General features: G+C 40.5%; 1 protein-coding gene across 1 annotated transcript in view; it reads left to right on the top strand.

Annotated features, from left to right (window-relative positions):
• Positions 1-4,717: 4,717 nt before the first annotated feature.
• Positions 4,718-25,023, top strand: part of LOC117252727 (multiple epidermal growth factor-like domains protein 9) — a 57,297-nt gene continuing 36,991 nt past the window's right edge. Inside the window, exons 1-2 of the mRNA XM_033619825.2 lie at positions 4,718-5,419; positions 11,446-11,650. Coding sequence (XP_033475716.1) covers positions 4,855-5,419; positions 11,446-11,650 — 770 coding nt within the window. The 5' untranslated portion in view covers positions 4,718-4,854. The remainder of the gene's footprint in view (positions 5,420-11,445; positions 11,651-25,023) is intronic.

The raw sequence follows: 25,023 nt of genomic DNA, 5'->3' as shown, positions 1-25,023 counted from the left end.
CCACAATGCGATGATCCCCTGGTCAACTATAGTTTGATGATTTTTCAATCATCTTTCCCGGTCAACTATAATTCAATGACTATATAATAAAATGAAAAAGGAAACTACGTGAGGCGTTCATGCATGCGGACTGGTGTGCGTGATGCAGATAAACTTCCGGTTGCTTAGAATCAACAATGCGAACGCGCGTGTGTGTGGAGACTTAACAACATTTCTCCAATGGTGACAGACAGACGTGCACACGCTGTAAATACAGTACGCATCTTACGCGTGATGTGCTTTGCGCACATCATAGATTTGTGCTGCACCTGTGGGTATACTTGCTGCGGCATGGACATTCGTCAATGCAGCCAAAACGTCGAAATTGGTGGTCTCCGCTAGGGGCAGACCGTAGCACTCAGACACAGAGGTCGCAAAAAGCGAAGAAGGAGGTGAGAGTATTTCCGGATAAACACAAACATGGACACTCGATGAAGAGGAGATCATAATTTTATTGCTGTTAAGATCTCGGCAGAGGAAAAGGCATTGTCTCCGCCACCATCGGAGATGGTCTGTAAATTATTCACCGCCATTGTGATGACCTCCGACCTCACGTTCACAGTCTCTAGGTATACTTCGCACGAGCGCCTCTAGTGTTCATGTCAATATTGCATCTCGCGTACGCGTAACGCTACCTCGCAGCAAAGTGTGCAGTCTACGCGCCAAACGACCGCAAAATACGCGTGGCAGCCAAACGTGCATGAAAACTGCACGCGTTTAGTGCAGCAAGTATACTTTAGCCATTATAATGCTTGTGTTATGAAGCACATTTTTAGCGGTCAACTTCTGGTCAAAATCTTTGACCAATAACCGTCATTTTATCATTCACCTTGAATTAACATGAGCTCATCATATCAAATGAACTTGTGTTGTAATATGTAAAGTGAAAATATTCTGAATAAATTGATCATATTTGTTTCAAACAATCTTTTGTTTTATCATTCCTTAACATTCTGTCACTGGTGTTACTGTATGCCATATTGGTGTTCTGGTATCAGAGTTGCCCAATTAATTTAAATATGTTTTTGGTATCTACCTAACTGTTATTACATTCATTAGTAAAAATTTTAAGTGCATGCTATTTCAAGTTTGAGGACTGAGTGTCCAGTATTTCTAATATTACATTAAAAAAAGAATGGTAGTAATGGAAAAATGTCATAAAATAGAACTGTACACGTAAGTGTTAAAAGTATATTAATACTTATCAAAACAATTTCTTAATTATATTATTCACCTTTTCTGTCTTTGATTATATGTGCAAATTAAATAGTCAAATTACATTCTTTAAAGCCTGAATTATCATCTAAAACATAGGTAACACCAGTGACAAAAAAAGAGAACAAGCATTTCTTAATGTAATGTAGTAAAAATATAAAAATACATTAAGCTGTCATTTGTGTTGATTTATAATCTTTAAGGGGTTAACTATTACTGTTATTAACTTTTGGATTGAAAAAAATAATAGAAATGAAAGTCAAAATTGCTGTTCAAAAAGCCACCATTTTCGTAGAATGACCCAAAGTGTTTATTGTCATATGCACAGTAAGGACACGTGTTTCCCTGCAGAATGAAATTCGTTCTTTTCTGTCACCAATTAATGCTAAACAATATAAATCTGAAGTATAAAATAGATCAAAATATATACGGTGCACACTGTTTTAACATCTCCTTGCTTAGTGTAATATTAATGTGCCTGCTGCGGCTGGATCTGTAAGCGTTTGGTCGCTAAGAAGACTTGGGAAGAGTGGGTCAGCTCGATGTTACAACTTAGTGAAAGATCTTCTTAAGCTAAGAGCGATCTGGGAAATGCATTTTTCTTTCACGGGAGGCTTAAGAGAGTTCTTAAGAAGCTCTTAGCGCTAAGAGCGATCTGGGAAACGTGGCCATTATCATGTCAACATACAGGGAAAATGTGTCTAGAGTTTATGACATTTACCGGGAGAGCTAGAGCCGTTTGACTAAAGCTGATGTTATTACTGCTGTAGCATGATGTTCATTCATCTTCTAATCGCTTCATCCTCTTGAGGGTCGCGGGGGGGCTGGAGCCTATCCCAGCTGACATCAGGCGAGAGGCAGGGTACACTCTGGGCAGGTCACCAGACTATCGCAGGGCTGACACATAGAGACAAACAACCATTCACACTCACATTCACACCTACGGACAATTTAGAGTTATCAATTAACCTAATCCCCAATCTGCATGTCTTTGGACTGTGGGAGGAAGCCGGACTGCCCGGAGAGAACCCACGCTGACATGGGGAGAACATGCAAACTCAGCACAGAAGGGCTCCCACACCCGGGATCAAACCGGCAACCCTCTTGCTGTGAGGCGAGAGTGCTAACCAGTAACCACCACATCACCATGCCACCCTAGCATGATGTTATTAGGCTAAATGATTTCTAACAGTGTCTGAGCTGATTTATTGACACAGCATGCTTGTAGGCTGCTGTAACGTTAGGTTTACAGAGGAAATAACGGGAAATAAGGTGATGTGACTTATCGTGTGAAAATATTGTTAGTGAAACAGAAACAAGCGTTAGTTAGGGGACAAGAGCCAAGAGTCACAAAAACTCACGTATGTTAAAAGTTACTTACAAACGGTGTATTTACTGTACGTGTCCGGGGTCCTTCGCCTGTGGAATGAGTATTGTGACCACTAACTTGTCCCCAAACAAACACATTTCTGTTAGGCCTATGTGTTTCACTAATGTTCTTTATGCATTATGAAGAATGTCAGACTGGCCAATCAGTGGCAGAGTTGGGCCCGGAGTCACAAATAGCGCATTTCAACTGACACAGAACCGGCACAGTGCCGGTTCCCGAACCTAATTAAGTAGGCTACTTACAACGCATGAAAGACAATAATAACAACACTACAGTTTAAAAGGAGATCTCGCCAGCTTTATACAAGTTTATGTTGGTCACCGATCAATGCGGGCATCTTAGAGGAAGTGACAGTGGTGGCTCATGGGAATCCAAAACGTTATTAAAGGGGAATGCAAAACTATATTGCGAGGGAATGCAAAACTATTGCGAGAGGACGCAAAAGTATTGCGAGGGGACGCAAAAGTCAGTCCAAAAAAATCTCCCAACTTGACCTTTAAGGCGCTCCGTAGTTTTGAGTAAGTAGGCTACTTGTGTATGTATTCAGGCAAAATGGGACAAAAAAAAACTAAGCTAAAATGGGGAATTTTTCTGAAATGACACCAGCATATTTTTAGGCCACCAGCTGCCATAAAAGTTATGTGATTGTGCACCACCCTGTCATATCACAGAAATTTTTAGTGTTTTTGTCACTTAAAAATATTAAAGATGATAGTGTGAGTCTATGTCAGCCAGTCCAGAATAAGCCATTATTGTTAAACACACGTCCATCGTAGACCATGGCACCAAGAAAACAGGCAGCAAAAGAACAGGGACAGAGTGGCAGAAAAGTTGGACAGTCTTTTAAAGTAGCCACGGCTTACATGAATGATTTAATGGATTAATGACTGAAGTAATAAATTGATTTAAAAAAAACAAACATGACTGTCCCATTTTATCTTACCAGTCATCCCACTTTACCTGAACATGTCATCAAAGTATTGTGTGGTTTTCTTGGAAATCTACCAAAAAGAGATGCAATTACCTGAGTTCACCCTACAGTTTCAGGATGATAGCTCTGAACCTCTGCACATTCCTCTGTTAAATTTCTGCACTAACTACCATTTCTAAGAACTGCACAGAATTTTTATTTGTACATATTTTTTAAGTATTGGTTTCATATTTTTTTTATTATAACTTCATTCTGTTCCATATTTATCTCTCTCGATTTTTGCAATACTTGGTTTTATTTTATTTTTTTAAATTTTCATTTCATTTCTCTTAGGCCAACTATGTTTATGTTATGCACCAATATACCAAAGCTTTTGAGGAAGGGGCTTGGGTGGCGGTCATTTTCATTACATTTACTATGGTATTTTTGCCCTTGTCATGGAAAGTCAAAAAAGACATCTAGGCTATAAAAAATAAGGCAAAATGAAATAAATATAGGCTATTAATTTAAAAATAAAATAAAATAAAATATACATTAGATTAATACATTAGATAGATACAGTACTTTTCTGGGTACTCAAAGGCGGTTTACAGAAAACAAAAACAACAAAACAAACAAAAAAGGATGAAATAATCCGTAGGAAGGAAGACAAAGCAGAGAGGGAGAAGAAGAACGCGTATTTATTTATTTATAGCCTAATTTAGATTACTTTTCTAAACGACTGATTGCAGGATGGCTTTATACAGATACAGGTGAGAAATGATTATCGGCCTCTCACTATAAAGAAATAAATCCCACAACAGGCTGCCACCGGGCATTTCCACACTGAGGAGGATACCTGGGCTGCGGCTCAATCACACACTGTGAAATTCTATTTTTACGCACACTATCCTTACAAAACCTGCTTCATCCAGTTGATCGGTTTATGAATGAAACCGATTAGCCTATGTTTTGATCATTTTCAGAGGAATGAGGACTTCTGATAATTTACAATAGGCCTAGCTATATTGTGCTTCATAGGGTGTTACAGCGGCTACCCTACCAGCGAATAAACGAACGACTAGGGTGTAGTCTTCCAGGCCTCCCATTGGTTTACGCGTATGTCAGTCTCGGGCGGCTCATGGTAGGTTGCAGAGCAGATGAAGTGTTGACTGTGGTTCATAGGGCAACAAACAGCAGCGTACGCCGCCGGGGACATCAATGGTGGAGTACGCGTCCATTCAGGGAAAGGTCTGAGAGAGACCACTACTGGGGCTTACATGGAGAGCTGAAACTGGATATGAGGCTAACGTCCTTAATGATGTACATATCTCCGCTCCTGCTATTTATTTTGTATGTATATATTGGATTTTCTCAAGCTGCACCTCGCATCAGTCCCTACGATGCGTCGCCTATCTCCAGGAAGCCCGGCTCAGCCTCCGACACCTGGGAGACCTTTCACACCGACATGCCTCGTACTTTGTCCGAGAGCAGGTTAGCTCTCGGGCCTCTCACCGGATTCACACCTTCGCCTGCCATTGTTTCTGCCGGCCCAAGCACCACTACTAGCTCTATTTCTAAAACTGCAACCACCTTCCAGTTCCCTACAACGGACCCCACCACCACCTACACTGCTACCAACACCCCCGCTACTGGAATAATTTCAGCCACTAAAGAACAAATAACAGCGCCGAGTTCCAAATCAACCGGCGCACGCAAAAGATCCACCGATGCACAAACATCACTTTTTACTCCGGAGAAAATACTGCAGACCATGGTGTCCATGGTCTCCCAGCGCACAGCAAACGATGCCTTGGCAGCAGATAATATTGGCACATCTGTTACCTCAGTAGAGAATAGTCAAGGTGAGTAATGTTACTGTCGAATAAAATAGCTCAGTTTGTTGGGTTTTTTTTTTTTTGCTTTTTAGAAAGACGCGTTACAAAACTGACGGGGAAAATGGTGGGTTGCATGATTTTTTTTAGCACAGTCATGTTCATAAAACGAGTATGTGAAGAAGAAGACATCTGTGTCTAATTTAGGCTGCCAGAAGTAGCAGACTGGTCGCATGGTGGTTTTGACGCAGAGAACGACCGAATAAACCAGATTGCAACAATGGGCAGACCCCTCAGACTGCACCGTGTACCCCTTCAAATAATCGGGAAATCACTACATTCTGTTCTCATAGAAAACACATTTAACGCACAATTCTTTCATTATGCATTTTCTACGTGGCCCGTATAATAATCCAGAGGGTTTTTATTATAGGGTGAGTGTGCCACATATTACAGTAAGCAGGGGAAGGGGGGCAATGAGGGGGTGCAAGGTTGATCCTGTTGTTCAGTCATTTTCTCCAAACCGTAAGTGCACATAGCACCCACCCAGATCCGCGGTCCTTTTTGTGTTAAACCACACATTTTTGATATCGTCAGGAAATTCCAAGAAGCTGCTCAAATAGCTGCTTCAGCCTCTCCATTGTTGTTTGTACGGCGCATCCACAGAACAAGGCCGTCCAACCAAAATGGCCAGGCAGGCAAAGCCATGAATGAGCAATGACAGCGGAGCCCCTCCTCTCACACCTCACACTTCCCAGTATCCATGTGGATGTGTTGTTCTCCAGCAAGCACAGGAGCTCAGGCTGAAGGATCCTGTCCAAAATGGTTCTTTAATTGTTGGGAAAGTCTTCTGAAGGCAAAGGTGTGGATGTCAGAACACATAAGAGGATGTTCCCCTTTGCTTTTATGAGGTGGAGCGTTTTAATTATTCCATAGCTATATGTATTAGATGTCAAAAATAAGGATTTAAAATAAAAATGGCCCCCAGTCCAGTCATAATTTTTACATTGACCTTTTTTTCTTCACACTCATACATACATACATACATACATACATACATACATACTGTCAACATTAATCTCAGTGATAAAAAGAGGGGTAGTTTTTGATATGTTGCAGTCATAAATGGCTGGGACGAATGTTAAAAAGAATGAAGCACAGCCAGGTTTGTGACTGATCCCCATATCCCAGTAGCTTAAAATGTGCATTGGGTGGCTGGTTAAATATATCCAGATGCTAATGGAATAGTTTTAAAGTCAGGTGTGATGTTTGTGAATAGATTTTAATGATGTATCTTATTTGGTGCTGACATTCTTCTGAACAGTGTCGTTTGTTCTGATTAAGCATTTAAGTATTTATTTTTTCTTGCAAAAATGCCCAGCATTTGTTGTTTCCATCTTCCCAGTTGTGAAGATGTGCTGCTTTTATTTGTCCTATCTGACAGTAAAGTGAATATGTTTGGGTGTTGAACCAACACTGGACTTTAGGAAATTGTGTTGACCATTTTCCACCAGTTCTGGACATTTTATTGACCAAACGAGAAAAAAGGGACACAGCCCTCGTGTTAATCTTCATATTTATATTAGTCTATGTATTGCGGGTCAGAACTGCAGATGAGTTGAGCTAAAATGGTGATGTGTTTAGGCAGCTCCCCATGTAAATCAGTCAGTATTGTTTATGGCGTTCATTTGGATCCTGAAGTCAAAACGAAATCTGCACCCTTGTGTGAGGTCATACATAAAAGCTTCGCTATACCTTACTGAAAGCATCTCCAGGAATCTCAGCACTCCGTATTGTTCTAGTGCAAAGGCCACTTGCATGATAATATCACGTAAACAAAGGCGTCACCTGGGTTAACGCCCAGCTACCGACATACATTCTCTGGCAGGGCAGGGGCCCTGCAGACAGATATAAGGTATCTCAAGGCAATTGAATCGAACATTTTCTCTCATAGTTAAGGCTTCCCTTCCTTTGAAACATCTGCCAGTAATTTCTGAAAGCTGATAATGTGGTTTGAGGCCCAAACCAAAATTGAAAGTACAGCAATTGTTTCTAAGCAGGGGCCCCTCCCACCGCTGTTGTTTTCCATGTAGCAGCACAGACAGACAAGCAGTGAATTGGCCAAGAGAAGAGTTTTGAGACATGACTTGTTCTGAGCAGCCTGCCACTGCCTGTGTCTGAATACCAGCCATGCCGTCACACCACTTTACAGCAGTCAGATAGATAAGAGAGAGGTGAACCTCAGTTTCCCCCCCTTCTCTCTCCACTACACACAGATCCACTCCAATATACATCAAACCTGTTGTGTGGCTCTCCAGATCACCCCACAGGGCCTCTGTCCCACACCTAGAGGAAGCCTGACTGCAGTGTGTGAGGTGATATGCATTCACTGGATCTCACACATTCTCAGGCGTGATCAGGGCCGACAGTTCCTCAGTGGACCTCACTGTAGCAAAGGGCCTGACAGTATACTCCAAAGGCTTGTGTAACCATAGGCCATTGTTAGTTACATAAAAATCCAAAGCACCAGTGGAAGAGAGGAGCATAATCTGAGTGGGACGCCAGGACAAGAATACATTAAAATTCAGCTGTCCTTTTCTCTTTATCTTACTGCTAGCTGAGGTATTGTGTGCATATTTTGTATGAAAAAAAAACTGTTTTATTTTGCTTTCACAGCGCTTTTCTGTCTGTCAGTCTTCTTTGTCTGACTGCTGAGCACAGAATGGAGACATATATTCAGGCATTCAGTCGTCTCTCGCCACACCTAAGCTGAGATCAGATAAATAATAGATTGCCACTCTGTGCTCTGCAGGGTCATCGACGTCTGTCATTTTATCCTCTGGTTTCTTAAAGTGCGCCAGCTTAAACTGAACAAAATCCACAGCAGTACTTTATCTGGTTTACCATATTTGTTTTTGACTGGCATCAGGTGCATTGATCATACACAAAAACAACATTAAGTTGTATGAAACGGACCTGATGTCTGATGTGGTCTTTTGAAATGCATTTATCATGATCATTTATCAAAGCAGGCTCATGACTGAGATGGCCGCTTTTTTTAATGCAGCGACTGGCGAGAGGAATATGGACAGGGAAAGTGAATTTAGAACTCTCACGTTGTACTCGGCATCTCCAATGGGCCGATGATGCAAGAACCGTGAATGGACCTGGCAGATTAAGTGAGTGATGGTGGAAGGCCAGTTGGGCAGGACAGCTCCCACTGTTACTGTCTCTTGGTATGGTCACACTATCGCACTGGCCAATGAAATTTCCCTTCACTCAACTGGTCTGGTAGTGTGATTTGGTTCTAAAGAGAAGCATAATGACTTCTCCATTTTCAAACACAGTGCATCGCTTTTTCTATTGTGCAAATTTCAAAGGGCAAAGGAAGACTGGTCTGGAGATCACACCCAAACAGGAAACACTGTCATGAATCAGTCAGGTGTATGTTTAGGCATACAGGCTTCAGTTGAAGTGACATTATTCACATAGGTTGATTCTAATGTGACCACATCTAACTGTATGAACATCAAGTAGGATGTAACTGGAAAATAATACTGAGCTGTAATACTACCTGTTGGATGGTTTTAATTGAAAAAAAAAAACAAAAAACAAAAACATCCTTTCCAGTAATTAGCCTGCTTCTCTAATACCATTAATGCTTTCAAAAAGACCACATTGGCATCAGGTCAGTTTTATACAATTTGATGTCTTTTTTGTTTATGATGAATTCACCTCATGGAGCTTCATGTTGGTCTAAAACAAAGACGGTAAACCTGATAAACTGAGTCCAGCTGTGTTGCCAATGGACTTCGTTCAGTTCAAAATGCTGTGCTTTAAAGGGAGCTACAGCCATTTTCAAAATTCATACATGTTATTCCTATGGTGTAAGACAGTCCAAAAATATAAGCAACTCTCCCCCAAATCCAAAAACTAGAGTGCTAAATCTCAATTTTGTGATGTCATTGGTTATAAAGTCTGGAGCAGCGCCATAGACAATGAATGGTGAAAGATGTTCCAGAGCAGTGGTTCCCAGTTGGTCCAGCCATGGGGTCCTGATTTCTCCTTAGTTATTCAGAATCAGGATCAGAATCAAATTTATTGACATTATACAAGTTGTGCAATGAAATTAGAGGCAATGCCTTGAAGGGTGCATTAAAACACAGATAAGAAACAGAAAAAAACAACAACAGGGTTCAACAGGGTTATGGCTTTGGGGAAGAAGCTGTTTTTGAGTCTATTTGTCCTTGATTTGATGCATCTGTATCACCTCCCTGAGGGCAGGAGGTCAAACAGGTGGTAATTGGGTTGTGTAGTTCAAGGTCCAAACAGTTTTATCTATTCAGTGTCAAATATACATTTGGCCATGTTGTTGAGCTTGTTTGCTGTTTCTGTTAAGTAGCTGTCTGTTAGTCAGTCAGTCTACAGCAGGAAACGACACTTCAAAATAAAAGCTCTGTGACGGAAAGTCAGTATATTCAAAAATAAAGTGTGTTTTTACTTGACAGACTTGTGAGTCACTTGTGGTTCATTCAGAATGGACCCATGACCCACTTTTGGGCCGCAACCCACCAATTGGGAACTACTGTTCTAGATGACACTGAGAGAGAGAGCACCCAGGAAGTTGTTCTGAGTATATGGCTACATTTTCTGTTTCAGAACTGAGAACAGTAGAATACAATAAAGCTAATTTGGGTATTAAAAGAGGAGAACGCTCTGTGGGTCAACGAAATCTGCCTCCTATTCATCATCAATGGAGCAGCTCTAGATGCTCTGTGCCATCACATGTTTGAGAGTTCTTTCTCTGGGCTCTGGTTCTGAGAGAGAGTAGCTCATGATCACTAATATTGATTGAACTTTTCTAAGCCATGGAAATAATATGTTGGAAATTTTAATTTGGGTGGTGTTCCCCATTAAGAGACCAGAGGATGTAATGACAGATGTTGCAAAATTAGGGTTATAAATGCTGTAGTGTGTGATAACTTTTTTTTATAGTGCATACTTATCCCGATACAAATAAACATTAAGTAAATAAATAAGGAATATGTACCTCTTTTTCTTTTTCTCTGTTGCACAGCGTAGCCATTTGCAGAATACACTAATCCCACATGCATCGGCTACATGACTACCAAATAGGGTTGTAGAGTATTTTAAATATACAAGTAATTTACAATCAATATGATTGACAAAATATTCTACAAACAAATTTTAATCTCTGTTTTGATTTCCATTTAGTGAGGTAGGTTACAGACTTACAATACTACAATTACACAATTACACTACCAGTGGCACACTGCTTCTTCAAGGCGGGAATTTCACTGTTATGCCGCCTTGCTGTTCTGTATAAACGGTACAATCCCAGAATGGGGGGGGCAGAGTTGTCTCGCCTATAGGCAGCGGAGGTAATAACAGAGCCAAAACAATGTCTGTGTAAAAGGGACAGCCGTTAGGGCGGGATCATGGACAGGAGGGGTGTGATGTTTTGATGACGTTTTATGGGTGTGACCCACTGTGGAAGATTTAAAAAGCAGCAGTTATTGGCTAACTGAAAGAAGAAGAACAGTCTCCAAAAATGTTAGCAAATTGGGAAAGCGATGAGGTCAGAGGGCTCCTTACCCTCTGAGCAGAGGATGAGATCAGCTGCCATATAACGGGGACGGCAAATGATTGTTATTGCCATGTCAATGCCATTGTTATTGTTTATAAAGTGCTGCTGACACATATGTTATATGTCACACTAGAGGCCAACGCTGTTGTGTTACATGTCACGCCCATCCTGCCTGTTTTGCTTCAGTGATGCCGGCATGTTGTCTAAATCACACATTGGAGCAGCATGATGCTGCCATCATTTGATTCTGTGTATAAATGCAAAGGCAGCATAAAGAGGGGACTTTGTAGCACAATCTCTGTGTAAAAAGGGCTACGGTTTATAAAGAAAGAAAATGTATGTATGATCCATATTTTGTTCAGTTTGTATCACAACAAGTGCATCTCATGCAGTATTTCCCATTTCCTGTCTCCCCCTTTCACTGTGATGCCCCCATTCATCCACCCAGAGGGTCTTTGTAACTGCAGCAGTGGTGGTGAGGGGATTTTGGATCCAGACGAGTGTGTTCCGAGCACTGGGCAGTGTTTGTGTCTGTCAGGCTACACCGGTCTACAGTGTGAGGACTGTGAGGAGGGACACTTCACTAATGGCACCAGCGGCTGCCTGTCCTGTGCCTGCGACTCCTTCGGCGCAGTGAACCACCTCTGTGACAGGTCAGACTGCTTTCCCTGCTTTCTCTTGTGTTTCCACATGAAGTAACAAACCCTCTGATAGCCCTGTCAGTGGTGTATCACTGTTGTGTCAACATACTGTAAATGAAGTGTCATGGTTAATTTCTGTGCTCTATTTCTCTGTGAAGTGGACGTCTCAGAGTCAGCACTAATAAATTGGATTGAATTTGTATTTAGATAACATTAACTTGTTTGCTGGCCTATGTGGTCTATGAAGGGTTGAAGCTGCAATAATCCATTTTTTATATTAACATTGAATCAAGTGACTGTGTTTTATGAAAGGAGTTGCTTGTAGTTATTAACTCACAGAGAACTTCCACTCAATAGTGCATTTTCATGGCATGCCATCAATCTGGAAGTCAGCCAGATATTGAACGTAAACACAACTAACTTTCAACTATTTCAGATTATTGTCACTGAAAATGGTCAATTACTGCAGAAGTTATTACAATTCTTTGAGAATAGTCCAAAGAATTGTCTGAAGAAACGAGGCGTGTGTGGTTGACCATACTGAACCAGGATCTCCAGAGCAAGAATCTTGACAACATTTGAGTTTATTCAGAGAATTTCTTACCAGGAGAAATATCCATGCTAGCAACTCTTAACTATTTTATAGTGTAGTAGTGTGCCAGCATATTGATTTTAAGCTGCTGTTTCTTGTTCTTGGCTGAACAGCTGATCACGATCTCATTTCAAAGCCTTCTACAGTAGTGCAAGACTTCTGTAGTGTCTTAATTCATTCATTCATTCATCTTCTAACCGCTTCATCCTCTTGAGGGTCGCGGGGGGGCTGGAGCCTATCCCAGCTGACATCGGGCGAGAGGCAAGGTACACCCTGGACAGGTCGCCAGACTATCGCAGGGCTGACACATAGAGACAGACAACCATTCACACCTATGTGACACCTATGTGACCTATGGACAATGGACAATTTAGAGTTACCAATTAACCTAGTCCCCGATCTGCATGTCTTTGGACTGTGGGAGGAAGCCGGAGTGCCCGGAGACAACCCACGCTGGAGAACATGCAAACTCCGCACAGAAGGGCTCCCACGCCCGGGATCGAACCGGCAACCCTCTTGCTGTGAGGCGAGAGTGCTAACCACCACACCACCGTGCCGCCCCCAGTGTCTTAATTTTTTTTCTAAAATTGGCCCACTGCTGCAGCAGCTAACCAACACAGTCTGTGGTGTGGTGAAGTCATGCATGGTGTATTTGACTGAGTTGGCAGGTCAATGTGCCAACATGCCACTAAAACGTTTTAAAGTATGGTTATACTACAGAACTGTGGCATCTGGTGGTATTTTACGCAACTGAATGCTTCCATTCACATGATGGGTATCAAATGATGTACTCTGTTGGTATCAGTATCACTTGTATTGGAACTTGTATTGGTACTGGTATTGTACTTTTTTAGCAATACCCAGCTCTATAGTTGTAGGGCTGGGCAATATATCAATATTATATTGATACTGATTATTGATTAAGTATTGCCTTTTCCTGGTTTTAAAGGCTGCATTACAGCGATGTAAAGTGATGTCATTTTCTGAACTTCCCAGACTGTTCTATTATTTGCTATTGCCCTTTTAGTCATTAAATCCACATTACTGATGATTATTTATCAAATTCTCATCATACCAGTATTTTGTGAAGGCACTGTAGTCCCCCCCATATTCTGTTGCAGTATTGATGTCGAGGTATTTGGGCAAAAATATCATGATTTTTTAAATTTTCTCCATACCACCCAGTCCTGGTGTGTTGTCACATGTTTGTTTGGTTTTGAGTGTTTTACTGGAGTATGGCTTGTGATGTGGCTTGTGCATGTTATTGGACAAACTTTCTTGCAAGTGCATGATTAGACAAACACCAATCATAAATGCTATGCAAGAGCACAAGTGTGCAAACACTGACTGGTCACATAGCCTTCATGAGTAAACGAGAACCAACAGGTCGACCACAGAGGGCCTGCAGTTATGACTGACAGCCACAGCATTCTGCAGAGTGTGGAAAAACAGCACAGCTAATTGTGGCACTGTGATCTTAACTTGGAAACAAATCCTGTTTATCAGACTTTTTAAAATGTTTTCAGGTGTCTCTCATATGTAGCTTGGTTTTATGTATTGTATGTGCATTATAAAACCAGACATGGCTTCTGGAATATATGTGATGTACCTGCCAAGAGTCTGCAGCTTTAAAGCAGTGCTATCTTTAGCAGCAAAAGTGCTGTAGCCTGCCAAGCCCAAACAGACTGTCTGCTGTGAATTAGTGTTTGTTATCTCATAAGGACGAAGACAAGATGTTCTGGGCCGCAGCTTTGCTCAGACGTGGTGTTTATCATAACGTCCTAGCCCCTGCAGAATCATTATTTCGGTCCACTGAGTGAGGCCATCATCCCGCAGGCCTCCCTGAAGGCAGCAAAATGCTCAGGCCCTGCTTGTTTCTCAAATTCTCAGCCAGAAAACATACAGCAGACCTTACGTGCTGTTTCTCTGCAAGTCGTAAGAGCTGTGACTTAGAAAAGAAGCTGCGTGTGTGGGTTAGGAACGTGGTAAAAATAGCGGCAGTACTTTCTGCCTCTAACCATGAAAAGGAATGCTGCTGCTTTTCTAAAGCTTGAGTCAGTGTCTAGTGTGTGGGGGATTTGTGTTGTCATGCTCTGAAAAATATGTCATAGTGTCGGCTACATGAGCTCAATCCTGATAGGTGTAGTCCTTTACTTGAAACGCAGAATGTCCTTTTCGTATTTATGAAGCCTGAAATGCTGTGTCTTGAGTTCAGTGGGATTCAGGTGAGGATGGAGGCAAGAAGGTTATTTCAAAGCGTGGAGCTCTCACACAGTAACACACCTGCAGTAATACAGTCCCTCTCAGACAGTCTGAGCCCAGCCTGGCCACTACTAACCCTGCTAGCCTAGCCTAGCCCCCCTTGGGAGCTTATCACTGCCAGTTATACAGATTAGCCAGCTTTCATACCCCCCAGTCTGCTGCCTTAAGTATCTTTCCCATTAAGTAATGAGCAGTCCAGCGGAGATGGAGCCAGTCAGGGCTTTAGTTGTGTCCACTGCTACCGTAACACTGCAATGACAGTGAAGACCAAACCCGTTATTAAGTAATTTATATAGAGCCTTCATCCAGTCTTCATCCTGCCAGTGGGATGCACACTGAGTAGATGAGCTTGTAGATGTCATAAAATAATGCCTTAGGCAAAATATCATGTCATCATACCTGGTTAAACCTTCATGTCAGTTCTCATTTTTCATTCAGTGGTCCACAATCCATTTACAACCCACTCGCCACAAACACTGATGGTATTTTCTGCAAAGCATGGATATGTTTATGTTACACTGTATGTTATTATGTAGCACATGCGTTGAGGCTTTCCGTTTCAACAACACTGTGGTTAAAATGTGGTTAGGGTTAGGCACAAACACTACTTGGTTATGGTTAGGAAAAGATCATGTTTTGGCTAAAAAATACCTAGTTTTCATGGCACTATCCTCGCTGGAAAAACAGCAACAGGTCCCTTAAAACCAACCATGTTTGCTGCTGAAAAGCCGCTGGAAACACAGCAATGATTCGCCAAAATATAACCAGTGTTGTTGTTTGTTGGTTTCAAACAGTGGTCTGTTGTGGTCTGCAGTTCATCAGGCGTTTTGCCTAGGTGTCACACGTACTTAATTTGCACTTGAGTTGCGGTTTCCTAATGTGATAGGATTGAAATGACAGACCCTCTTATTTATACTCAGAGAAGAGCTGACCTTTGATTTGACTGTCATGATTTCACTCCCATTATTCTTGTTTACAAACTCATATGATGTCAGCAGTGTGGATAGACTTGCACTGGTGGAGGCAGGTTCACTTTCAGATGCATTAGAGCTGACTGACGATGCAGCATGAGGAAAAATCTGTGGAGTTCTGATTTTTATCCACAAAACCCATACAGTCACACATGTGCAACTCAGTCTGAGCTGTTAGGAAGTGTTTGATATGATCAAACACTCTCACAGTTTGTCTGAGGTAGCATTACCTAACTGCAGTACAATATTTAGCTTAAAGCCAGATAGAGCTCTCCTTAAAGGCCATGCATGGCTTTGGTTATTATGACCTGATGCTGACTCTGTTTCATACACGTACTGAGCATTATTAAGAATGTCCCTCACATTTTTGAGTCACTGTTGTTGTGTGGTGATGCATTTGTCTGGATAGCTGGCCAAATATAGATGACATGACATCACAGGGAGATATTTCCAGCAGCTAGGGCTGACTGTAATAGAATATTTATTTTCAGCTATCTGAAGCATCAATGTAAACGTCAGAGTTCTTTATCAGTTCTTTCAAATCAAAGAGCGAGTAAGAGCAAGTATTTTGCATAGTCATTCAGCCATGTCATTTACGTAGAAATACCCTATGGAATATTGATTTGTTCTCTTCTAACCTCAAAAAAGCAACATGTGCAGAAGCCACAAGCTCACTCAGTATCACTACACTACCCTACACAACACTATGGATCAAACTTGATTCACTTTGCATTTAGACTCCACTTTGCCCTCAGATGGCACCAGTTACTGTTAGTGTTGGAAAATTAAGTTTAAGCTGCTGAATGTCCTGCTGTGCTCTTTGACAGCATAGATCCCAGTGGGTACATCAAATGGACAAGCAGCCATCCATCAGCACAAACAACCACCAAACTCATTTCAGGGCCTCAGGTTGATGATTAACTCACCTTTCACAAGAACTGCTGATAATGACACGACCATGGTGGCTACACAGTGGAGATTTGTCTGCAGCCAACAGCAGTGTACAGTGTGTGTGTGTGTGTGTGTGTGTGTGTGTGTGTGTGTCTGTGTCTGTGTGTGTGTGTGTGCGTGTGTGTGTGTGGTGTGAACTAGTACAGGGCGCTGTCATACAGGGCAAGTATACTGTGCATCTGGCAGAGAAAAGCTTGGTGACTTAATATGCGGCCTTGTCACTGGGAAAAAATATCAAAGATGGGAATAAAGGTTTTTTGGCAGTCCAAGTGTGTTTTATTAGTTGCTAAATGTAGTCATGCTTTTATCTGTTTAACACCCATAATTCACATACTTTATTGTGATAGATGACTACGTCCACTTTTTTAAAATAAGATGTAGGTACAAAGAGGGCCAACGTCACAGTGACATCAGTTTGTTAGCTGATGGCAAAACATGACTCTCCACCACAGGGCTGTAGGCTATAGGAGTCTTGTGGTGTTATTGGGAGCCAGAATAGAAGAAGTCACTGGCTCAAAACTACCAGCCGCCACTGCCTGTCAACAAAAACAAAGATAACTGTGGTTAAATGCAATAAGACCAAAGGACCGGACGGAGGCGATCATCAAAAATGCTCGCATGTGCAATGCACACTTCATATCAGGTTAGGGAAAAAGTATTTCCTGTTGTAGGGATGAATAACGTTATGTGTATTAAGGGTTATCATGTCCACCTGATTAGGCACTGGGGAGTTATTAAGAAGAATATTGGATTTCTCTGTAACACTAACTTTTAGCGCATTAGCTAACATTACCTTTGATAGCAAAACAAAACAGAGGAAACCGTACAAGTGTCGTCCTCCTTTGTAAGATTGGCACAGTAATAGATACACTGAGTGAGAGCATATGGGTCGGCCAGTCTGGTCCCATTGGTCAGTGTTTTTCAAGTACTTTTTTAAGTAACGCTCCCTATTTTCTAACTTATTCTAGCAGTCAGCATCGAGTGCCATTTTATTCAGGAGGACCTGAAGTTTCAGTCTTGCTCATTTAAAGTTACAGTTTTACATTTGCTTTTTCTGATGATGGATGAATTTAACAGAATTTTTAAAAAAAAACACCAGTAAAAAGGTTTTGTTTTTGTTTGTTTTTATTGTGAACACAAACAAAACCTTATGAAGTCTGTTTTTTTATTTAGAAAGTTGTAGTTAGATGTTTTGGACTTCGAAATGAACTTTGATCTACACCCAATTTTCCCTTAGCAAGTTACAGCAATTTATTTTAAGATTATCCCAGGTGTATTGTTTTTTTGTTTTTTGTTTTTTTTGGTGGAAAAACAGGTGTATTCCTATATTTTATTTAATGACCACGTAGACTCGTAAAAGAAAAGTTCAGGGAGTAAATAGAAAGACTGTTATATCATACCAGAGGACATTGACACAAAAGTGAATTTTTATTAGAGAAATATACTATCAATTAAATGTAAACATCAAATGCAAACCATGCAACAAATAGTGAAAACTGTCTCCACAAATTCTATACAAACAGAGAGAAACATACCAATTGCAAATGTGCAACAAGATACATACAGTGTAAATGATCCTTCCAAACCATACACAGAATGAGTGAGAAATATATACTCTGTCTGGGTCTTTAAGGGTTTAGAAGTCCCACTAAATTGTGAGCAAAATTATTAAAACATTGAAAATAGTACAAGTTGTTGGGTTAGGTCATGCCAATATTTGGCAAAAGAGCTGTATTAACCACTTGTATCTGTCACAGACACAGCTGTGTCAGCGCTGTATTTGGGTCAGCTCCTGTGGGCATTGTCTGTAAAGCTTTTCTTTTTACAATACCGTATGGAAGGCGCCACAGTCTGTAATGAAATATTGATTTTGGGTGCAGATGTTTCCGCCTCTGCATCTTGTGTCACTGCAGTGGATGCATCATTACCATCAATGTATCTTTACTCTGCATTGATCGCAGTGCCTGTGATACTATTTTATTTTATTTACTGAACAGTAATGTGAGTACTGGGTACAATAAGGCTGATAATTATGTTATCAGCTAAAGCAAAAACTTTCAACTTTCAAGGACTTGTTTTTACATGTGTGTTTGTTTGCATAATGTCTCCAACATTTTAAACATTTACAGCAGGGGTTTTCCTTGGATGCAACTCCTAAGCTTCATCTTCTTTCTGTGTTGGAGTTCCACTATGGGCTGGACTCAGCTTCGCCATACACACACTCGCACACGCATGTTTATTTATGTTTTATTTATTTAGGGTATTTGAATATTTTTTTCATATTCCATTACAGTATCCTTAAGAATGAAATGTTTGTTGTTCTTTGAAAGTGTGTACTTGGTTTATTATGCATTATGTGATCATTATATCAGTGGCATTAAAAGGTCTTAAAATGACATGATATCATTTATCGCAGTTATTTCTATGACAATATAACATCCACTAAAAGTCGGGACAGAAACAATTGCTAGAGAAAATGCAAAACATGTTGTGTTTTAACCCTGTAGTGTAACTCATTACTGTTTGATATAATTTTTCTATTAGGTAGGAGTGCTCCAGGTATATGAATGTTTTATATCAAGTTGCTTGGAGATTATTATTTTTGGCTAAAATATCTGCAAAATTCTTTTAAGGATTGAAACAAAAGGCCCTACTAAACAGGTTTCAGGAACTAGATTGCAGTTTTAAATACAAATTTAAAGCACAGACACATGTGTTTCTGCCTAAACAAGTGGGAGCAGCGAGGTCATTCCCTGCATCCTGTTGTCATCAAAAAGCAAGAAAATGTATTTTAATGGAGACTGTAGTTTAGGAGAAGTTAACACTGGATGCAGCATCTCTACCTGTCTGTACAGACAGAAGGGTTGCTGGGTGTGAGCTCTGTTATAACCCTACTGTCAACAAAACCCCACTGACTGGATGAATGGATTTATGACTAGAATATTTACAAGATACAACATGTTAAACAGACAGGTTTATAATTGTTGGGAGTGTTTTTGGCACTTAAAATGGAGTTGGCAGTTTCCCATTGCCTCCAGTCTAAGCTAAGCCTTCAGGCTAAGCTAAGCTAAGCCTCTACCAAACAGAAAGATGGAACTGATGGATCTTTTTCTAAACATACAACACAAAAAATGACACTTAATATTAGCAGTAACCTCTATCAAAATAATAAGTGTTGGGCAAGCTACTTGTAAAATGTAGTGAGCCAAGATACCAGTTACTCTACATCAAAATAAAGTTTCACTACATTGAGGCTATCCCCAGAGAAATGTAGCAAGCTAAGCTATGAGATAATGGCAGAAGTAGCCTGCCACTTGCAAAGCTACTTTATCTCTGTGATAAGAAAAACTGTCAGCAAAACGAATAGGCAGGCAAAAAAATGTTTAGCTGAACTTCTTATTATGAAACTGCAGACTTCAGTTAAAACTTTTTTTTTAAGACAATGTGACTTTTGAACATGTCCTCCAGTAACATGACATCATCAGTCAGCCTATTGCTCTCTTTCTTGCTCTCTCTCCTCTTCCTCCTTTATGCATGTCTCTGTCTCTATCTTGTTATGTCAGTAATTCAAAAACAGAATTCCAAAATATGTTTTTCACTCAATAAAATTAGAATAAATAAGAGGCAGTAATATAATCAATAAAGATAACAATAGTAAATGAAAACTTCTCTTTTTTTGAGACATTAGAACATGAACATGTCCTGCAAATAACACGTGACATCAGTATGTCACTCTCTCTTGCTCCTCTCTTCCTTTTTAATACTGTTCTCTGTCTCTCTAGCTCTTTTCTTGGCCCTTGTTGTGTCTATTTTTCAAATACACGAAATGTATACAGTCTATGGGCAAGACACATTAGAGACATGACAAAAAGTGCAGTGTAGCCAATCAGAGGCAGAGTAGGGCGGGTCTTGCCAAGAAAAGCCAATAGCGAAGCAGCAAACAGAATAAACTGAAGGATTGGTGTGTGATGTCATGAGGAAGTGCTTCCCTCATCTACATGTCTCAGTGTGGCACTGGCATCAGTCACATTACCTATCCTCAGTTTTATTATCCTTACTTTTATCCAGACCTCTGCAGAAAAAAAAGTCTGCTGCACTTCAAAGCTTTTCCTGGGAAAAAGAGATTGTAACATTTGTGGATGTCATTGGGCTTCTCGGTCAGTTAATCAGCTTTGTTACTGAAAAGCTATTTGAGTAAGAAAGTAGTGACATTACCACCATGCTATTGACAAATGTAGTTAAATTAGTAACATAGCTACTTGTAGTGATGCTACTGCCCAACACTGAAAATAATCCTATTCACATCTGACTTGGGCTAAGAAGTTGATTGCATATCTCCCAAACTTTTGGGCTTGTTCATTTGGAGACCCGCTCAATCCAAACATTCCATTGTAGTTTTTCAGTGAGTATCAGTGTCCCATTAACGTTTTCCATTTAAAACCTGGCTGGATCCCTGTGACATATGCTGCATTTGATGTTTCACCACACCCCTTCCCACAAATCCATTATATAACGATAATAAACATACCAGATTTCACCCTTGACTACATGACTAAGAATGTTGTTAGTCTTTTGTCTGAGAACTTTTTCCCTCCTAAATATCTGGACTTGTCCATGCTTGTGTTGAGGACTCAGGCCAGCAGAGCCTGGCATGAGCCAGGACAGTAGAGAAAACATCAAAAGTCCTGCTGCTCTGTTGCTTAACACACCCTCAGGCTTTGGCTGCATACCCAGCAATGCAACTAAACCTGCTTAGTGTCCTTTCCTGTTTATTTTTGCCAACTGCTGGTAAATAAACTGCTGATCACTTCCCTGTTGCAGAGAGGATGTTTGCGACAGTCTGCTCTTATCCAACACATTACAGCCAATGGCCTGCGTTGCAGCGGCAGCCGCAGAATGGGATTAAGCTTTGTTGCCCATGTAATACTGACCTACTTAATATGCAGATCTGACGCAGAGCGGCTGGGCCAACACAGTGCGGTGAAATCACACCAAAACAATAACAACCCCCTCCTCTCAGCCAAGACAGCACAAATGAACACCAGGATTACTCATCACTGAGGGAGAGGGTAGCATCTCACAAGTCTCATATCAAACATAATGATGTGTCCTCCAGCCACCCCTCTGCTGTGGACCTGGTGGGTTCACAGGCTGCTTATTAGGTGGTTAACTTCAAACAATTAAGTGACAGTCTTATTTTTGAGCTGTTCACAGTCTAAGATGAAGGCTGTGAAGACAAAGATGACAGATTGTGCTGCATTGCCACAGGTCAGTGTCTGACAGGCTGCCAGCCAGTCAGAGCACAGAACAGGCCCTGGTGGTGCATTAAAGGACTCTTGCAGCATGATTTATTTGGTGCATGCTCATTTCCTGCATTGCAACTGATTTACACCACATTGGATGCTTTTCCAGCCTTTATCATGTGTCATTTTTTATATTATAGCTATTTTATTGAAAAACTCTTTTATTATCAGTCAATTTTTTTAATTTTATGATAGTGGCCTCATAGGACTGCAAATGTGGCAACTCATGATTTGCAAGCCCTTTTTCTTCTTATTCTTTTATTCCTCTTTCTTCTTTACTTACCCTAATCAGATTAAATAAGTTGTTGTTATGTAAAATCAAACAATTTCCTGGTGTCACAGCAGAGATAATAGGGTATAAGTTAAAGGTTTTATTTTGGAGGAAAAACACATAAATCAAAGGCAACAGACCATCTGGATGCATTGGCATGCTGGTGGTTGAATAGCATCCCTGCTTGCTACACTGTAGGAAGCAGGTTTTACTGTGCACTGAGTCGTTATCAGCTGATGATGAACAGCAACCGTCAGGGTTGGGTGATTGGACAATGTAACCTCGGACTGGAACTAAAAATGATTTTTTATTATTGATTTATCTGCCAATTATGTTTTAAGTTAATCTTTTAATTGCATGTCAGAATATTGTAACAAATCATAATTTCCTGAATCCTGACACATTCACTTTACTGTCCTATAATATCACTCTTTCTTGAGAATTAGGGCAAATTATGTCCCAAAAAAACAAAACAAAAAAAACTTAAAATTGTAACTCTTCAACACAATAATTTTGTTTCTGGTGTGAAATAGTATTTGTAATTATGTAATAATTATGTATTATTTGACAACTTCAATCAATTAAAAAATGCGTGCAGAGTCTTCAAAATCTAAAACTAAGAGAACATACTCATAATATCTGTGTCACAAGATACTGCTATAATCATCTGCCAGTTCACCTCTTGGGCACTGCCGTAGTGCCATTGAGCAAGGCACCGAACCCCCCAACCGCTTGGAGCGCCTGTCATGGCATGGGCAGCCCCACTCTGACATCTCTCCATTAGTGCATGTATAGGTCCTGTTTGTGCATGTGTGTTTTTGGACCTGTGTGTAATTGACAACAGAGTGAAAAAATTGAATTTCCCCTCTGGGATTAATAAAGTATATAAAATGTAAAAAAAAAAAAAAAAAATCTTTGTTTTAGAATATATTTTGTCCCAGATTTTTGTCAGCTTGGTCAGATTTAATTAATTTATACCTGATTCAATCAGGTACAACAGGAGTTAGCTTTATCACAAGGACTCCTGTCTCACATCCTGGTTTTTCCAAAAAGGCATGCTGCTCAGGTTCTGGTAAGCTTTCTATTTTTTTGATAAATTAATTAATTAATATTGCTTTCAGGTGTGCCTCAACCATAACAGGTTAACTCTGTAGCCCTTCTAAATCCAAACTAATCAAGAATTATGGTTAAAAATTAGTATTTTGATTCGCATTAAGGGAACTCTTAGCAAATTTGAAAAATAAAATGGCTCGTCACTATGACTGCTGTGAATTTAATGAATAGATAACTTTTTGTCAATTCCACAAGACATCGCCGCTGTAAATGCTAAATGGACCTGCGTTCATATAGCACCTTCCTTGCCATCCGACCACTCAAAGCACTTTTTACACGAGTCACATTCACACACATATTCACGCACTGGTGGCAGAGGCTACCATACAAGGTGCCTCCGCTCATACACCGGGAGCAATTTGGGGTTCAGTACAGCTCGAACCGCTGATCTTCTGACTAGTGGACGACCCGCTCTACCTCTGAGCCACAGCTGGCTTTCAGATCTTACCTCTGACATTCGACATGTGCTATTCAAGAAGAACGAAAAAAGCGTGCTCTTCCTCAGACTGCTAATCATTAATTGTAATCATTAGCAGTCTGAGGAAGAGCATCACGCTTGAAACGTCACGCAAAATAAAAAATTGCATATGGGAGCTCTTTTGGTGTGCGGATCGCTTTTTTCTTTTTTCATGCTTGTGATACTTTGTGATCCAGCACCCAACCCAGTGGGCTTCGGGGATGTGCGTGTCCTATTCTTTACTATTCAAGAAGAACTTCAATCCCTGGGAGGTTGGCCCATTACAAGGTTTAATACACAATATTTTGGTCTAAAATATATTTTCCAGCTTAACTGAAGAGTAATTAATAAAACCCCCAAAAAGTGCAGTTTTGTCCATATTCTCAAGATTGAGTGACATAAAGAAAAGCAGGAAATCCTGAAATTTAGAAGCTGGAAGTAAAGATCTATCTGCATTATTGCTCAAAACACTAAAATTATAAACCGATTGTACTAAAAGAGTTGCCAAATTATTTTTTGTTGAACAACTAAATTAGAGACTAATTATACCAGCTTTAGTATATAGGCTGCCATGAGAAGATTTTAAGCAAAGAAATGTTCTTATTCCCTGATCAGCATTTAGAGTAAACAGGGAGCTTAAAGCTGTGATCAATCCTGTAGTGGTTAGAAAGAATTTTAAATAACCTTCATATATATTTTCTTATAACAGAAGGAGCAGTGACTTGATGAAAAAGGCAACCTCTGAGAATGGTCCTTACCCTTTATGTCCTTGCTGTGGGACCAACATAAATTTATTTATGAGGCTTGAGGGTTTCAAGGCCTGTGTTTGGCCAAAACACCAATGGAATTGTTTTTATGATGTCAAGCATCACCATTGTTGTTCAGAGCTAGTAGCTTTTATTGTGAACAAGAATGGTGTGGGGATACAGGAGTAACATTTGAGGTGCTTGTAGCTGTTTGTAGCTACACGGGTCTACTTCTTTCCCTGACAGGCAGAGCAACACTTTATGCCAGATGGGCGGGGTTTCTGCGCCATTTAAATTCAGCATTCAAACAGCACATGCCGCTTGTGCTGACCTGCATCAAAGGCTTGTGTGACAAGAAAACAAAGTAGCACGTGTGCCAGACAATGGACACTGCTGAACACATGGCCTGGCATGGCTAAAACCAGTCACTGTCTTTGCCAACAGCTCACACTGTCCACAGACTGGCAGGACTGATGGCTGCACACATTACTGACAGTGATACTATCTATAATGCTTATTCTTCTCTAATACATGCCTGAAAAGGTGGTCCAATAAGTAGCATTTTAATATCTTTAGCCACACTGCCACTAGGTGTGGGTAATATGCTTAAAACCCCCCATACATGTTGTAATAATTCTTATGAATATATATCATGAAAATGTAAATTACCTTGAAAATCAATTGAGAAACTGTTGATGAATAATATATCACTGGGCAGG

The sequence above is a fragment of the Epinephelus lanceolatus genome, chromosome 9 (genome assembly GCF_041903045.1).
Source record: "Epinephelus lanceolatus isolate andai-2023 chromosome 9, ASM4190304v1, whole genome shotgun sequence".
Classification (NCBI taxonomy): domain Eukaryota; kingdom Metazoa; phylum Chordata; class Actinopteri; order Perciformes; family Serranidae; genus Epinephelus; species Epinephelus lanceolatus.
The sequence above is the reverse complement of the archived record's forward strand: the minus strand, read 5'-3'. Positions and strand labels throughout refer to the sequence as shown.